The sequence below is a fragment of the Xenopus tropicalis genome, chromosome 1 (genome assembly GCF_000004195.4).
Source record: "Xenopus tropicalis strain Nigerian chromosome 1, UCB_Xtro_10.0, whole genome shotgun sequence".
Classification (NCBI taxonomy): Eukaryota; Metazoa; Chordata; class Amphibia; order Anura; family Pipidae; genus Xenopus; species Xenopus tropicalis.
The window spans coordinates 132,063,399-132,082,556 of record NC_030677.2 but is presented as its reverse complement, the minus strand read 5'-3'; the positions used below and the strand labels follow the sequence as shown (position 1 = coordinate 132,082,556).

General features: G+C 39.0%; 1 protein-coding gene across 7 annotated transcripts in view; it reads left to right on the top strand.

The window, feature by feature from the left end:
• Positions 1–19,158, top strand: part of prune2 (prune homolog 2) — an 87,951-nt gene that overhangs the window by 26,298 nt on the left and 42,495 nt on the right. For all 7 annotated transcript variants that reach the window (XM_031901874.1, XM_031901872.1, XM_031901857.1 and 4 more), the window contains 2 exon segments: positions 13,020–13,078; positions 17,175–17,375. In XM_031901874.1, the coding sequence (XP_031757734.1) occupies positions 13,020–13,078; positions 17,175–17,375 (260 nt within the window).

Sequence of the window (19,158 nt, the reverse complement as noted above, 5' to 3'; positions counted from 1 at the left end):
AGCAACCAGAGTGGCTGATTCCAAAAAGACACTTTTTAGATTAATTCTATGAGGGCAGCTGTATTCCCTGTGTGTTCTGTTTTTGTGTAAGTGCACAGAACAATACAGTGGATACAGACAGACACGATAACACAGACAGTATGCAGGTGAAATATCTCTGTCCCTATGCTGTTTACAGCCCAGATTATATGATTGCTTGAGAAATCTGTTAGCTCTTGCTCTCACATTTACACTGTGTAAATTCTTTCTGAGAAACTCCCTGTCAGATCCATATAATTAACAGACTCCCTGGAATCTCCTGCTTTATTGTGGCAATAAATTTGGTCTCTGTCATTTCCCTGACCCCAACACAGACTCCTAAACTAACTCTTCCATGTCTTTCCCACTGCTGTAAACAAATGAAACACGAGCAGAATGTAAAAAAAGAAGGAAAGGAGTTAATGCTATATGCACTAGTCCCACTGTCTAAAAAAATGAATACTCTTTAACATAGTACAGTTTTGTAGGAGAAAAGTTCAACTTTATAGCTGAAAAAGTTAGACGCTTTTTTATGCATAAAATAATTCATTTCATGGTACACAACAATGGGGACTTGCATTATGGGATCATGTGAGAAAAATCAGGGTTCCATTGGCCCATAAAGATACTGGGTTCCTTCAATGTTAACTCCAGTCTTTCTCTGTGGTCTGGCTTGGTTTAAATGGATCTGTTCCATCTACCCACTGTATGCTGTCTCCTCTCCCCTCTGCATTACCAAATCTGCACTGTCAGAGAAACAGAATGGAATGCACTGGTTTATTTTAAAGAAGCTTTTTAGGCCTGAATAGGCAGCAACTAAACTGGTAAAGGGGATGGAAGATTTAAGCTATGAGGTGAGACTGTCGAGGTTGGGGTTGTTTTCTCTGGAAAAGAGGCGCTTGCGAGGGGACATGATTACTCTGTACAAGTACATTAGAGGGGATTATAGGCAGTTGGGGGATGTTCTTTTTTCCCATAAAAACAATCAGCGCACCAGAGGTCACCCCTATAGATTAGAGGAACAGAGCTTCCATTTGAAGCAGCGTAGGTGGTTTTTCACGGTGAGGGCAGTGAGGTTGTGGAATGCCCTTCCTAGTGATGTGGTAATGGCAGACTCTGTTAATGCCTTTAAGAGGGGCCTGGATGAGTTTTTGAACAAGCAGAATATCCAAGGCTATTGTGATACTAATATCTACAGTTAGTACTAGTGGTTGTATATATATAGTTTATGTATGTGAGTGTATAGATTGGTTAGTATAGGTTGTGTGCTGGGTTTACTCGGATGGGTTGAACTTGATGGACAATGGTCTTTTTTCAACCCTATGTAACTATGTAACTATGTAAGCATGCCACCTTACTGTAGAAGAGCAAGCAGATGGATCATTCAAAGCTTTTAGGGTGAAGACACACAGAGCTACTTAGTAGTAGTGGCTACAAAATGCCAAGAAATACCCTGCCATAGACAATACTGAGAATTGCCTCTGCTAAACCACACATAGACACAGTTATCGGTAAATGATCAGCATTGTCTATTTTTGTAGCCATGACAAGTAGCTGCTGCTAGAAGATCCAAGGCGTCTTTACCCTAAAGGTAAGACAAAAAGTTCCACCAGCACACCCTTACCTCCTCTAATACTAAACTCGGTGCCCAGCCTAGGCAAATGTCCCACGAAGAGATTAGTTGCTGCGATATTTAAAAAGCGAGTTCCAGCGACAAGTCGCTTGTTTTATCTGTACATAGAGAAGAATATAAATTGGCAGTACCTAAACCAACAATACTACTTCAAATGCTCAGAATCGCTATGAGACCCTTTCTCGAGCGATTTTACCAACAAAGCATTGTCATTCAGAACTATTGGAATTGTTGAAAGTAATACCCACTGAGCAGGAAGTCGCCGTGATTTCCCGATTGCACTGATTGTAATTTCTAATTGTGGGTGGGGAAAATGACACCTGGATTTGTGGGGAATAGAATTGCTCCATTGTTGAAATCTCTAGTAATTGCTGGTTAGGAAAAGATGAAGACACTTGTTGCTGGAACTCACTTTTTAAAAATCGCAGCCACTAATCTCTCTATGGGACATTAGCCTAAATTGGATGTCTTGTAATTTTAATGATTTCCACCCAGCCTTACACCATAACATCATAACTTTCTGATTTTCTGGCCTTCACCCCATGATGCTGTAGCAATCCTGCATTTGGTCCAAAGTACAGCATTCCTGGGGGCTCAAATGCTTATTAATTGAGCTCTAAGGGGTGTACTCTTGTGCCCTTTAGTATTCTAGTACTTGACCCTTATAAAGTCTAGGGCTGTGGGCCCACTGTGTTTTTTTCTAGTGCCCCTTTGCCCAGTCCAACCCTGAACCTGCTTGCTTTCAAGGTTAAAACTCCTAAACAGTTGCCATTTTTAGTCACTACTGGGATCGCCTGATCCTAGAAGGGAATATTTGGAGCTACAAATCGAGCTGGCCACTGCTCTTGTATAAACTATAGCATAGGGAAAATTATAGGACTGGCCAGACCAGGGATGACTTTGATGTGGTTGGCCAACTTGAAGTATAATGCAATATATGGAAAAACATGAGCTCAACTTTTTTTGCTAATCTAAACAATATGTCAGAAAATAACATAATCCTATTAAAGCTTGTGTAAAAGATTATCCTGTATTATATATTTACTTATCCTTAATGGTTTATAATAAAAATGATTTATTATGAGATGACACACAAATCATCTTGCTAATGGGCATGTTACTAGTCACTTTTGAAAATGAAAGGGATTTGATTTATTCTTATTCATGTTTCTTGCCATCTGCAATAATTCATCTTCTGTTTGTATTAAAATCTGAGAATCATTAGAAAGGGTATACCTTTGGCAAGCAAGTCAATTACATCAGTCAGGAGAGGCGTGCCACCTAAATATGTTTTGTGTTTTGCTTGTAGATTTTGTAAGGATATAATAGTATCCTGTCCAACCCATGATATGGTGATACTTAGGGAAAAGTATTCTCAAACAATCTACAGTGTACTTGTTCTTCTAATAGGATACTCGGAGCAATATGAAAACAGTAGGTTTGTTCTTAATGTATTTTTTACCATAATATATATATATATTTCTCTCTCTGCAAATTGTGCTCTTTTCTAAGTGCACCAAAAGAAGAAGAAAAAGTGGCACTTCTTTCTGCAGCGGAGCCCCCACAACTCAGTCACCCAGGGCCAGAACTAGGGGTAGGCAGAAGAGGCAGCTGCCTAGGGTGCAACGATTGGGGTGCGCCATGCAAGAGCCTCTCATGCCTACCCCTAGTCCGTGCTCCTTTGTCATTACGCGGTGGGGGCAATGACCCATCGCAACGCCCCCCCCCCACGCACCACTGGAACTGCAGATGCACGCCAAAGCACACGCGAGGGGGGTGGGAGAAGGTGCAGGGGCGAGGTGGCCGACCGGGTTGCCTAGGGTGCCCGTTCGGCTTGGCCCTCCCCAGTAGTCATGCTCTGTAAAACTCTCAACAGATTGTGTATGAATTTCTGCTTACAAATGTGCTGTTTTTTGGTTCTGTTTTTTCCCCAAGTACCCATTTGTAGTGGCTGGGAACAAAACTAGCTATGTGAGGTACAGTAAATCTGTAGTTACCAGCAGTATGTGTTTAAAAACAAATACATCTGTCTGTATAGTAAAGTGTGCGTTTAGGGTGCATGATATGGGCTGCAGGTTAAAGAACGAGTCAACCCAAAATAAAAGTTTTTGCCTAATAAAAGAAAACATAATTTTAAGCAACTTTGCAATATACATTCATTACATATTTGCAATGGTATTTTTTTTACAAATTTGTATATATAATTGCTATTAGAAGCAGTGTTTGCCAGTCCTTTTCTATTCTCTGCCCTGGTGGCTCTGACTGTTGAAACAATGTAACACAAGCAGCAGACTGACAGACCTACCCTGCTGGAGGAGACTGACCTTGCAACATTGTATAAAAAGTAACAATCAGGAATTCATCAAATGCTGCTTTCAATAGCAATTACATGTACAAATAACTTTTAAAGTACTAAAAATGTTCAATTTTTCACAAAATTCACATTAGAAAGTTGCTTGGAATTATGTTTTCTTATATTAGGCAAAAAATTATTTTGGGGGTTGACATGTCCTTTAATATCTACTGCAGATAGGGTTAATGTCTGCAGGAGAGACATGGTTCTGGCTGCTCTTAGAGAGAGCCTGAGAGAGAACCAAGGGGCCAATGGAACAGTGACTAAGCTTAAGAGAGAGAAAGCAACTGCCAAGGGGCCTGTGACTGTTCCTGGAGAAATGCAGTGTTTGGAGAACATGCAGCAGTGAAGCTGACTGGGAAGTAGGATGTGTGGCCTGGCTGATAGAGAGAATCTCTGAACTGAGTAACAGTGGTCCAGAGTCTGGGAGAGGCCCAGGGGTAGTAAGGAAGACTACAATGATGCTATATGAAGATAGGCACCTTGTTAATGTGTCTGTGAATAAAGTGAATAATTAAAGGCATAGGAAGTAACAAAAGACATTAAGTTTGCCCAGGAGCAGTAACCCATAGCAAACAATCAGTAGGAATTATTTACTGGTCACCTGTTTAAAAGCAAACTTAGGGCCTTTTATTACATATGGGGGGTATGTCTTATTTTTTGCATTTGTTGTGTCCCTGTCTCCCTGCATATGAAACCCACTTGCCTACCATTTCTAAAGCTAATCTTCCCATGCCATATATACATCAGCAATTAGTAGTAAGGTTTAAAAAGTCTATTTTTGTGAGCAGTCAGTACCAGTTTAACTTAATAATGTAATATTCCTTGTTAGACAGTGATAAGCTTGTCTTTGGCAGTGTGGCTACTTTAACTGACAAGCAATTTATCTCTTTTTAACACTTACTAGCCACCAATGAATAATATTATCACTCTTTGAAACTGTAACTTTGCATAAATTATGTGTTTCTTGACCCATGAAGCATGCAAATGCATATAAAAACATACATATAAACAGAGGAAGACTTTATGTACAAATCTTATTCTTGGGCAGCACAGTGGGTAGCATTACTGATATACTGCATTACTGCCTGAATTTGATTTCAGCCAGAGCACTTCCTGCAAAGAGTTTGTATCTTCTCTCTTTGTCTATGTGAGTTTCCTCCAAATATCTTGGTTTCCTTCCACACTCCAAAAACATGCAGGCAGATTAATTGGCTTCTGATAAATTTGGCCCTACTGTGTGTGAATGTGATAGGGACCATTGATTGTAAGCCCTACTGGGGCAGGGACTGATATGATGCATAATCTGTAAAGTGTCAGTGCTATATAAATACCAGAAAAAAACTAGACCATACACTTGTGTAAGTTATTTGCTTACTCTGTACCTACCGTCCTATAAATGCTGGAATATTCTCAGTAACCTAATAGTCAGTGGCAAAACTGCCATGGGTGAAGCAAAAGCACTAGGTCTGAGGTATCTACTTCTATATATAGCTTCTTTTTAATTTTTCAGTAGTTTTTATGGAAGACATTTCAGTAATATGGCCTTCTGCTGGCATGGTTTGGCACTACAGGTATAAAGGTAGCCGAATACAATACAAAATAGTAGGTTTGCATTTTTACTAAATTGCCTATGTGGTGCCCCAGTTGCATTTTGCAAAACTTCTGCCAGATGATAGTCAATTCGGACTGAAATTCCTTGGGCTGAAAACATCTAGCACATGTGGTAGATCTGAGACAGGGAGCGGTTAGATGCTGTAGTTGATCCAGGATTGGGTCTGATTGCTGTTTTTGAGTCAGAATGATTTTTATTTCCATTTTCTTTGGTAAAGTAAGGACAGCTGCAATAAGATTTTTGTTTCTTCTCTTACTGGATGATCTAAGTAACTGTATATGCAATGATTTTGTTACATGTGATTTGTAGACAGCTGCAATAGGAGACCAAACACAGATTTGCATGAGAGTTAAACATGAACATCCACTGGAAATATAAACCAAAGTTTCCTTTTACTGTATTATTATGATGGTCCCACTCCCTGGCATGCACTGTTCAGGTTTAGGAGACTTCTGTTCATTAAATAATGAGGCAGATTTCTAAGCACTTGAAAGAGAAATAATGATGCTAAATTAAGATAACAAGAGAAAGTGAAGATTTGTATACAGCATATACGACATTTGTTTTGCTAATAGCCATGTATAATATCTGTATTACGATACCTTACCCATTTTAGGAAATGTTATTTGTGATTTATGTATGTTCAATATGTTAAATATGATGTTAAATTCAGGGAGGCCCATTTATCAACATTCTCATTTTTGCAGTTTTAGAGGTTTTAGAAACCACTAAAAAACTAATTTTACAGTTTGATGGGTTGAATGCTTTTTTTAATTTCAAGCTGCTGTGCAGTGGTGATTTCTCACTAGGAAATTATTTAAGAAGATATATATTCTAAAAGAAGTATACAGTAGTTACAATACGCTATTTTATGAGGCCCTTGTCATTACCATAATATATTAGATGATATATTAGATCATTATTTAAAATCATATGATTCATTTCTGCTACTAAGGCCTTTTAAATTTCCAAAAAATGTTATACCTTTTAATGCTGATAACAGCGTCCTTTTATGAGGTATTTTAGCAAATATTTATAAAGGGATCATCTAGTGTTACAGCAGTACCCGCCATTCTAGCAGTAACAGAACAGTTCATTGTTTTACCCTAGTGATGAGAAATGAAAATAACCAACTGTATTTGCTTCTTGCAACATATGTCTTTCCTGGGCCAGTTCCATTCAGAAACGGGTGTTGTTGGCTGTCTCAGTTGTTTAACATTTAAATTGGCTTCATTGTCCTTTATAAATGGAACATTGTGCTAATTCCTTATTTAATCTGTCTGAGCTGTGTTTAGAATTGCCTTGTGGAATTAGGACTATGTTTTCTTTCCATATGCAAGTTTAAAGACAATTTGAAGTTGCCATTTGGCTCTACAGCTGGAGTGTTAAAATGGCCCTCTCCTTATCGTTTTCAAAACAATGTGCATTAATAGGTATTAATTATAGCTATATTAGATGAAAAGCGATATCCACCCTTTCATGAACTGGAAGAGACTAAAGCTGGCCATACACGTGGCGATCTCACGATGTTTCGTACGACCGTCGGTCGCACGAAACATCGTCAGATCCGCCACACACCATTCAGGGCTGAATCGGCAGGTAAGGAGGTAGAAACAATAGGATTTCTACCTCCTTCTGCCGATTCAGCTCTGAAGGGAGAATTTTGGTCAGGCGCCTTCTATGGCGCCCGATCAAAATTTTCTAACTTGGCCGATCGGCGAGCCGACCGATTTCAGCAGCTTCCTGCGATATCGGTCGGCTCGCTGACATGCCATACACGCACCGATTATCGTACGAAACGAGGTTTCGTACGCAGGCCCGGATTTGTGGAGAGGCCACAAAGGCCCGGGCCTAGGGCGGCAGAAGTTTAGGGGCGGCATGCCGCCCCGCCGCAAGAACATTTTTTAATTTTACTCCCATACGGAGCAGTCGGGACCTCTCCCCACTGCTCCGTATGGGAGTTAAAAAGAGCGTTCGCGCATGCGCAATGGGGAGCTGGCGCTTTGCGCATGCGCATTGGGGGCGCGTTTGCGCATGCGCACCGGGGTGCGAGTTCGCGCATGCGCATGGGGGACTCCCACAGGGGCGGCCTCGGGGCGCACCGGAGAGAAATCCGGCCCTGTTCGTACGATAATATCGGTGCGTGTATGGCCACCTTAAGACACTTTCTCATTGTTGTTTACTGTTCAAATGTATTTAACTTTTCTCCTCAACTTATATTGAACCTGACAGTGAAGATCCTGCACACAACCATACCGTTAGAAAAACATTTCACTAAGAGCTATTTTCTGCAAAATTACTATGTTTCTTTGCTCAATTCTAAGTCAAAAATATCAACTTAGTGTTGTGGTAGTGGCTGGAAGCTGGACTGAGATGCTGGTGATTATAAAACTAATAAAAGAACATGTCCATTTGCTTTCATATTTTGTTTACCACTGAAGAACCCAAGTGGTGGGGAGGGGAGGGGTTGAGTAAATTCTGTCCACATATGTTTGACTCCAGGACATGTTGTATTAAGATGTCAGAACAACTTGTATTTTGTTTTGCATATGTACAGTCAAATCAAGCAGCAACTACAGTTCATTGGGGGGTAATTTGGAAATAGGCCATAAATAAGGACCCCCTCCATATCCTTTTAAAGGAGAACTAAAGATCAACAAAGAAGTAGACTAGAAATGTTGTACCTTATGTTTTGTTCTTATGTACCAGCCCGAGGCACCCACAGTCCGTTAGCAGGAAAGATCTGTGCCTCCAAAGATGCCCCAGTAGCTCCCCATCTTCTTTTCTGCTGATTCCCTGCACATGCTCTGTGCTTCGGTCAGTTGCTGAGCTTAGGGACCCACGCACAATATACTGTATATATATAGAATATAAAAGAATTCACAATATTAGACTGAGAGTAATTAATTTAGATTATCATTCAATGACATTCAGAAACCAGTGAAAATGTTTTATTGGATAATCAGCTCTGTAGCATTGGTTTATACAACAGGCAAACTACTTGAAGGCCTGAGTCATTATTGTTATAAAGATTCTGAAACTTGAGTGGTGCAACAAGTTCAATACATATGTAATACAACATTTCTACGTTATATTGTTTTAAGATTTAGTTCTCTTTTTAGGTATATTTTCCTAATCTCTATCTTATCTTATCTGCTGCCCTAGGAGTGTGCATTGCTGGACCTTTGAACAGGCATAACAAGTCACTAGTAAAATGATGTTATGATGTCATTAAAAGCTTAGTCAGGAGCAGAGAGATAAAACAATGCTTTCTAATGACAGATTTTATATCCTGGTAAAATGATTGTCTGCAATATGCAGGTCAAGATTAAACAAGGGCTTTATGTACACAATTGCCTCTTTTATGTCATACACAAATCCGTCTTTCAAGGATCAGCTGCACTGAGATTCAGGTTACAAATAATTTTTCTTTGATGCTGTGTCCTAAGCCTTTAGACCAGAACAAAGAGAGGCAGGGAACAAGTATGTGTATTCATAGTGACCTGACACACAGCTTCTATGAAATAAACAGCTGACTGATTTTTCCAAGGTATCTAAGGTACACCAGAACCAAAACCATCATATCCTTCACTGCATAGATCATGGTATCAGCCCTAATCTTCAGTGGCATGTACAGTGGGGAATAATAGTTTTGTGGATGTGTCACTTTGATGTAACAAATACAAAATAGTCTCTTTGAGAGAAGGATGTGCATTAGTACTAATGTAGATCCAACACAAGGACCTGTGCATCTGTTTGCAGAGGTGGCTCAGTACCAAGGTCAAATGAACAATACAGGGCTTATTTACTTACACAAGTGCAGTGTGAAAATTTTGGACACTAATCATCATATTTTCAACTGATAATGCAGAAATTTTCTCCATATTTCCGACGTTAGAGTTGCACCTGCTTCAGTTGCACCTGATGCATCAAAACAAACTCAATTGTGCATGCATGTGGTAGAAAATCGGATGCAAGTTTCAGAATTGGTATTGTGTCACTTTCAGCACTGTTTGTCCCAAATCTGCTGCTCCTATTGTCACAACCCAATGCTCAAACCCTAGAGTTACTTACCATGTTAAGGGTGGCAGTAGCTCAAGGGTTCCAAAGTGTCCATTGGCACACTTGCACATAATTCACCTGAAGAGGCAGGATGGATGGCAAAAATAAACACAACATTTACATTCATTTAGTGCAGTTACACTTGTCCACATACTTATATATATTATTTTATTTTTATTTGTCTGAGGAAAGTAATACCCCCCAATGGAAATATATCCACCGAAGCCTTGTAATCTGTATATTTTATTAGAAAACAAAGCACACATTAAAACCCCTATTGCAAAACTAGTTGGATATAAAGACCGTAGACATTATGTTTTGAATCCATAGATGATCCATTTAAATATGTAAAAAAAGATCACATGAGCTAATAAAAGATGTGTACCTTTAGTCCTCTTACTAAAGTGTTATGTCCCCCCCCCCCTTGGTATAATGCTCTCAGAATAAAGATGACAGTCATGACCTCTTAGATATAAATGAGTGCTATTACTTACAGCAGTATGCTTGTACTGTTGCAGCAGTATGCCTGTAGTGTTGGAAGAATTACTATCTACTGTAAATCTAAAAACATGTTCTTTGATTAGATAATGCATCCATTATCAGATAATTAATCACTGTTTTATGTCATAAGGAAAGATAGTTTAGTAACCTTTTTAACCTGGCAAACAGTCATTTCTATATTGTCTGACATTACAAACAGGATATCCCATGACACCAGTCCATAAATACTCAGATGGGAACCCATTAAACTTCCATATACATGCAGAATGTTGACTAAGTAGCCAAATAACCTGTACGTTGTAAGAAAGGGGATATACCTGCCAATGTTAATACTATATGACTTTTCTAATGTCACGAGACCTCATTTACAATGCAGTGTGCATTCCTAGTTTCATTAAACTGGTCAGGACAGTTACACACTGCAATTATGGTTTTCAAATTAGGGTTCATATTGTAAAACCAGATTATGTTCTAAGCAGATTTGTAACTGCCAGGCGTGGTAACCTTATCTTATCATCCCAAGATGTGGGCGTATTGTCATAGATAAAATAAATGCTTCTCCTTCCTCCTAGGTGTGATTTACACAAGAAAAACACTTCTTTGCAGGACTCTCCCAGTAATGATAATGGTGTTTTTGTGTTGTTGATATTATTATTATTAAGTAAGATTACAGTATAACCCCATCAGTTTTTTAATCTTAACCACTATATCAACCCATATACCTTTGTAGAATGGTGAAATGACCCCTTGACTAGTGAGGCCCTGAATCCAGGATTCAGGATTTGGCTAAATCCTACCACCACAGGATACTTTGCACAAAGTGTTTAGCCGAAATGAATCTAAATAACATTTTAAATTTAAAAGTTATGTGACCTAAACTACTTAGACTGTAAAATTAATTATCTCAGTAAAAAAAATGCTCTACCTGCTGCATATTATAAATCTTAGTCTCTGGCACTCAGGGTCGGACTGGGCCGCCGGGACACCAGGAAAAATCCCGGTGGGCCCCGGCCCTAGTGGGCCCCAGCGGCCCAGTCCGACCTTTGCCGGCGCTCCCCCTACTGACTGTTCCTCCCCTGACGCGTTCAATTTATACGCGCTCGGGGAGGACGTCAGGCGGGGGCCCTGCGGGGGGGTTAGGGGACGCGGCTGGGGCACCTGCAGGGCCCCTGGGGTGGGAGCCCCGGTGGGCCCTGCACCCCCCAGTCCGACCCTGCTGGCACTATAAGTAGCCATAACAGGCTGATAAAAGCTATCGATAGGACAGGTTGGCAGCTTATTGCCCATGTATGGGGCCCTCCCATGGGCCTACCCAACCGATCTCTGTCCAAAAATGGGCCATGTGCCAAGTTTAAAAATCTCTTTGGGTTGGGGAGATCATCAGCTAGTTTATGTGGTTCTTGACCCGTCAGCCTGCATCTCATCAATGTTATCCAATTGTTTGACCCTTGGGCCATATCAATCCAAAATGGGCCTATTGGATAGATATGGCTCATTTGACCTTGCCAAACGAGTAGATCTTTCAATATGTGGCCAGCTTTAGGGCTTTGAATGTGGATCACTAGCTTTAAAACATCTTTCCCTATCAGAACTCCTAGGCTCTGAATAATTGCTCCTGAGATCCAATCATCCTGGGAGCAAAAGGGAATTGCAGGTATGCTCTGTTGATGTAGGTGAAATGTGCTTGCTGTTTCCCACTCCCCACATACAACCTTATACTGACTACTGGGCACTTTGAAACGGGAAGCCCCCCAGCACTGCTTACCCTGTGATCTGCCTGCCTGCCAGCCTCCACACACACATACATATCAACTTTTTACTTTCTTGGGTGTGTTTTGCTCTAAAATACTTTTATTGCCCTGTGTGGCTAGTGCATCTAGCGTCTGAGCTCTGGTCACCCTGTGTAATACTTGTTTAATTTTACTTTAGTATTTGTATTGAATTTTCATGTTTCTATTGAATTTTCAGTTCTGCATAACTGTTGATTTCTTATTTGTGCCTGTAAAACTTTCATAACACAGTGAAACTACTGAAACTGCCATTTTAACAACCAATCTCTATAGGCCAAAAAAAATGTATTGCTCTACACGGCATATGGCACACAGTTCGGTAAAGCTATGCATATTGTACGTCCAACTATTTGAGTGTAGTTTTTTAGAAATTTTATAAAAACACTACCATTTAAGATTTTAGTCTTGAACCAACAAATCTAATTCAGTTGTAATATTGGTGTGTAGGCAGCCATCTCAGTGCATCGTCTGAGCCTCTGAGTCTGAGCTTTCAGATGGAGCCATCGCTACACATTAGAACTGCTTTCAGGTAACCTAGTGTTTCTCCTACTCCCATGTAACTGTAGGAGTCCCAGGCTGGACTTGGATTTCTTACTATTGAATGCTGTTCTGATATCTACTGGGAGCTGCTATCTTGCTACCTTCCCATTGTTTTGCTCAGCAGTAAAGTGTGACTGAAGTTTATCATAGCACAGGTCACATGGCTGTGGCACCCTGGGAAGAATATGGCTAGCCCCATGTGAAATTTCAAAATTAAATATAACAAAATCTATTTGTGTTTTTGAAAAACAGATCTCAATGCAGTATTCTGCTGGAGAAGCTCTGTTAACTGATGTGGTTCAGTAAGGTACTGCTGGGAGTTTGTGAAATCTTCATAAAACTATATGTATTTGGTACTGTGCTTTTGGGAGGCAAACAACTCAGTAGCAACTCAGACTCAGACAACTAGTATTAAGTCAGAAAAAAATAAATTGCATAAATCAAAAACTATAGACTGTCCTCACTTTAACAATATGGCCCTGTCCTTTCTCTTTTGTTGTTGTTTAGGTCGATTCTAGATGATGAGGGAATGGACATTCCTCTTGATGCAGCAGAAATACGACCTGGTAAGATGTGTCTCTCTGCCTTAATTATATGCTTGCCTTTCAGCAAGTAATGAATTATTCAAGTGGGAAATGTATCCTGTAATAGCAACTTCTTACTCTGTTGTTAACACTCTATTTATAGTAATTTGGCTGTAACTAATCCAATTCTTTAAGTGCTTTTAAACAGGTAATCAGGGCAATCACTGATTCAGATATTGTTCTTGTACAGCACAGCCTTTTAGATCAATACAGGTATGGGATCTCTTATCCGGAAATCCATTATCCAGAAAGTTCCGAATTACGGAAAGCCCATCTCCAATAGACTCCATTATAAACAAATAATTCAATTTTTAAAAATTATTTCCTTTTTTTCTGTAATAATAAAACAGTACCTTGTACTTGTTGCCAACTAAGATATAATTAATCCTTATCGGAGGCAAAACAATCCTATTGGGTTTATTTAATGTTTAAATGATTTTTAGCAGACTTAGGGTATGGAGACCCAAATTACGGAAAGATCCCTTATCCGGAAAACTCCAGGTGCCAAGCATTCTGGATAATAGGTCTCATACATGTACAATAGTGCACTGCAATTAATTTATATAAAGATACAGAATTTAAAGGGACATTAGACAGGTAACTTACTAGCTTTTCAAATAAGTACAGGTATAGGATCTATTATCTGGAGTGCTTGGGACCTTTCCGGATAAGGGATCTTTCAGTAACTTGGATCGATGTATCTGAAGTCTACGAAAAATCATTTAAACCAATATGGATTTATGCAGCTTAGTTTGGATCAAGTACAAGGTACTGTTTTTTTACTACACAGAAATAGGGAATTAATCTTAAAAAGTACATTATTTTAAAATTGCCTTCCTGTAATTCTGAGCTTTGTTGATAAGTGGTTTCTAGATGAGTGATCTTATACAGGTATCAGACCCCTTATCTAGAAACCTATTATCCAGGAAGTTCCGAATTACGGAAAGGCCATCTCCCATAGACTCCATTTTAATCAAATAATTCACTTCATTTTTAAAAATGGTTTCCTTTTTCTCTGTAATAATAAAACAGTGCCTTGTACTTGATCCCAACAAAGATAAAATTAATCTTTATTGTAGCCAAAACAATCTTATTGGGTTTAATTACTGTTTAAATAATTTTTTTAGCAGAATTAAGGTAGGAGATCCGAATTACAGAAACATCCCTTATCCGAAAAACCCCAGGTCCCAAGCATTTTAGATAAGGAGTCCCATACTTGTACCTGTACAATATGCTACTGCAGAGAAGTGCTGCCTGCCATCACAAGTAACTGCTTTTATCCACAAGAGGCAACTGTTTCATAAGAGTCTATGGATGATACATAGCTGGCTGCAATGCTGAGGAATAGTATGATTGATCCCAAAACCACACAGATAAAGGAGTGTCTCTCTCTCTATCTTTCTCTTTCTATATATAAACGTCACGGAACACTGTTTTTTCCATTTGCCTTGATAATAGCTCATGCTATAATTTGGTTGACATATTGCTTGAAAGATTCAATAAATGCTGCATCATATTTTATTTTATATATATATATACAGTATATAGATAAAATATAATTATATAATGATAATAATAATAATATCAAGGCAAATGGAAAAAACAGTGTTCCATGACGTTTAAAACACCCACAGTAAAAGATACTAGCAGTCAGTAACCATGGCAACCTGAGCTGTGCCATCCAATAATAGTGATTAGTCATGGTAAACAGGCTTCAATACATCCTTTGTGGAATGTGCCCAAACCAGTTCAGTATAGATCGCTTTAAAATGTCCTCAATAAATGGAATCCAATTGTAAAAGACCCAGGTGGTATGTGCTCAAACGCTGAGGCCAAAAATATTCACCAAAATGTGCACAATAAAAAAACAAACCCAGCAATAATGTATAGACTGCAGCTAAAATGATGTGGTATACTACACAATACACAAAATCACATGGGTTGTGCAATGTGTTATGATAAAAATACAGAGAAAAAAATCAAATCCTTCTGCACATTCAGTGTTCAAAAGATATCTTCAAACCAGAAAACATACAGAAGCTTTATAGAGTCCTACAGCATTTAGTCATTGGGCCCAGATCACCAAAGGAATTTGCAAGGGTGGAGCTTCTGCTGTTTCAAGGTCAGTCGAAGGCCTGTATTATGGTCTAGTAAAGGCTATCACAGAAAAGATTTTTAGACCTTACAGAAGACAATGGCCTGCCCATGGTCACTAAATACATTTGTGAGTTTGCAAAAGCTATTTCAAATTTACAGAAAAACTAGTATTACATTCCCCCAATGGAAGAGATCTTTCCAGACCTTCTCACTGTGTGTCAAACACAGACTAACCTTCCCTAACACTTGTCTTTATTTACTGTTTTAGGCTATTGGTAAGTCACTTAAATACCCAAACCTGGGCTAGGGCAATACTGTTTATTTGCATGACTTTTTAACACTTAGGTCCATAGACATCTAGAGATAGATATGATCACCTAACTTGTTTTTTATTTTAGTTTACACTAAAAACATTCCTGTACTGTAACTTGGTAAGACTATGAGTACATTATGTAAAGGGAAATATTGCTCTGTGTTATACACACAATGCCTTGACTCTTTTCAAATCAACCTAATTTACACTAAAAACATTCCTGTATTGTAACGTGGTACGATTATGAGTGCATTGTGCAAAGGGCAATATTGATCTGTATCATACCCACAATATCTTGAATATTATTGATGTAGGCCACTAGGGAACCCTGGAGCTACCACTACCTTGGGAGGTGATGGTAGCTTCAAGGTTCCCCTGCATCAATAGGAACTTTTTGTGTGATTTACAGAGCTGGCACGACTAGCAGAAACAAGTACAACTACAGTATATGGAAGTGCAAAAGGCAACCTTTTACACCAGAACTTTCATTAAATAGGATTTTTTCATCCAACTCACTGCAGCAAACTTGCAAAACCTACATTAGGCCTATAGTCTGATGGGAATTGGGCAGCAAGTGAAAACTTTCTGGCTAGAGATATACAATGGTTAACAGGTCCAACCAGCTGTATTACATGTCTGGTCACAAGTCTATAGTAAAACCTGGGAGGATTGTGCATGTAAATGACCAAGCTGCCTTGGGCAATCGGCATCAGCATCAGCATATTTACCAGTAATGAAAAAACTACCCATCACTTTCAACTTTGTCCCCCTTATGTAATGGGGTTCACTGTGTGTTTACGTGTGTTTGATATTTAATGGTGCTGACAGTAAGCCATGTTTTATATTTTTAATATCCACTATTTTTCAGAAAAAAAAGACATTTTATGGCTTATTCTGCACAATGACTCATATCTATCTCCATTACATACGTTATTTTTACATAAGCAGCTGCCAGAATCTGACAAGGAATCCTCATCCAAAGAGTTAGAGAATTACAAATTGTGGCCAAACTATCTTAATGGTAGAATGATTATTCAATCAGTTTGATCTGGCCAATTTGACCCTTTATTTGCTGGTCAGTAAGTCCAATATCTCACAAACTGGACCATTTGTGGCCAGTGAAAGATTTCAGAGCGCTTGTGTCTACAATATTTTTAAGATTTGGGAAACTTGGCCTACAGTTCCACTAAAATGGTTGTATTTGAGTGTATATTCCATAATCATTCCAGATATCTATGACTTACTGAAGTTGTGATGTTGTATATTGAATAGCATTATATTAAACATTTAAAAAAATATATATATATTATTTACAAATCACTAATTTAATAGTTTCTTGGAAAATGTTGTAAAAAAAAAAAATATTTCAATAAAGAGCATGCTAGTGTTCATGCTAGTGTTCTTTTTTTTAACAAGGTAGGGTTGACATTGCAAGAAGTGTTATGGGTCACTGGAACTGGTGCATAGTACTCATTTTAAAAGACAGCAAGCAAACAAGTCATCCTAATTCACAATGCTAAGTAGCTTTGTTTTTTGTTTGTTTGTTAGTAAGCACTTCAAGTGCTTACTGACAATATATCAGCTGTTTTTATTTTTAAAAAGATTACTTTCCAATTCTTTATATACCAAAATTCTAATTCCTGTCATATATCACCCATGTTTCTTTAGAACCTCCAAATTCCTTGGATTTAAATGGCTCCAGCACCAGAAAAATAAAGCTTACTGCTCCCAATATCAACCTATCTCTGGACCACAGTGAAGGATCAATCCTATCTGATGACAATCTTGATACCCCAGATGAGCTTGACATTAATGTTGATGATCTTGACACTCCAGATGAAGCAGACTCCTTTGACTACACAGGCCAGGGTAAGACTGCAATGTGTATTCTTCATATTAAGAGCTTCCAGTTTCCCATGTTTTGCTTTTAGGAGACATAGAAAGACGGTGCACATCTTTCAGGTTTACTGAAGCTGTGATAAGGAATAGCCTCTCCTGCACCTTCCATGATGAGGCAGCACCTGAAAGTAAGACATCAAGCAAATTAGAGTCAGGAATGGGGTGAAGTTTAGAGCAGGCAGCAAGAGTCAACAGGAGCAGGCAGAGGAACAGCAGGAGTTTAGTAGGCAGGAGAATCCAGGAATCAGGATGCATTCAGGAACAGGTTCAGGATGCAAAGGCTTAGAATTATGTTGGAAGGCAATGACCACTTTGCAATTAATGTCAGGGCATTGGCTTCTGTGGGCAGATTTGCCACATGAGCACTGCAAACAACACATCACAAACAAGCGCTATAATGTGAGAGCACGCATGAGTGGCAAGCATGACACGTGCATGGTGCCAGTAATGCCAAGGACCAGGACAGATGCACTTGTTTGAACTTTGCACCTTACAATATTAAAACATATCCTCAGTGGTTGAATTCAGACTTACTGCTAGATATGCTTAAAAAGAAAAGGAGAGAGCACACAAGGGAAAACTACCCTAGTGTATCACCAATGGTATAATTACAAGGTTTCAAAATACTGTTACCAATTAGCAGGAGATGTGAGTAAAATTTATCAGGTAAGGGTTCACCACGGTGCTCCCCCTCCTACCTATATACTCACAAACTTAATGTTGAGGATTGCTTTTCAAAAGCTGGTAACAGGATTTTGAAAACCTTGTAATTATACCATTTGTGATACACTAGGGGAGTTTTCCCTTGTGCACTCTCCTTTTCTTTTTAAGCACTTCCTGGTTGGTATGTATGAAGCTGAGGATCCTACACTAATGAGAGCTGCCTTTACTTGGATTTGAATTTTGTCATCTGATAAAGTAATTATGGACAACTGAAAGCATAGGAAGCAGGAGTTCCTGCTGGTTTTTTTTTTAATTCATGCAGCCATCTACTGCCAGGGTATAACATGTTAAGCTCTGCTCTAATTATATTTATATAAATATCAATATTTAGGAGCCCTGTACATATATAAACTGTACCTGGCCGAGTGTTCTTCCAAGCGTTAATAGAATATAGAAAAGCACATACAATGTAAAGGTATTCAAATGCATGATCCATCCTTCTTGGTGTCAAAAGAACATGCAGATTTCTGGACACCACAGTGGACTGATGAGTGCATACCTGGGACTGCTGTTCTCCACTTGACATCTGTCCATTACTGGACAGCATGAAATGCCTTGAGCGATTTCATGGGGATGTGTACTCTGGACAAAGTGCTCTTATTTTAATGTTTATTGAACTGTTCCACATCTGTTCTTTTCTCTAAAAGGTTGTTTGTAGATTTGGACTGTTTGACTGTGCTTTTACTTTATCTCTGGGAAAATACATCTCTTTCTGCTGGTTTGACAGCAGAACAAAAAATTACTTTGCTATTAGTTATCCAATCAGTAAAATAGAACACATCCTGTCTTTTTGCTGTGTAGCGTATTTGATTATTTAGCTGCACTTGGCATGGCTTTTCATTTACCTTCAGCTAAACTAATCCTGATTGCCATAACTGATCCATTGTGCATAATATCAAAGATGACTGGCAAGACCAAGAGCTGAAACTGGATCCTGGGAAGATGCTGTAGGAGGAATTAGATCCACTGGCATTGGCAGGCTACAGCATTGGAGGGGCCAGGGAGCAGCTAGCTAGGAGGAGCTATAACT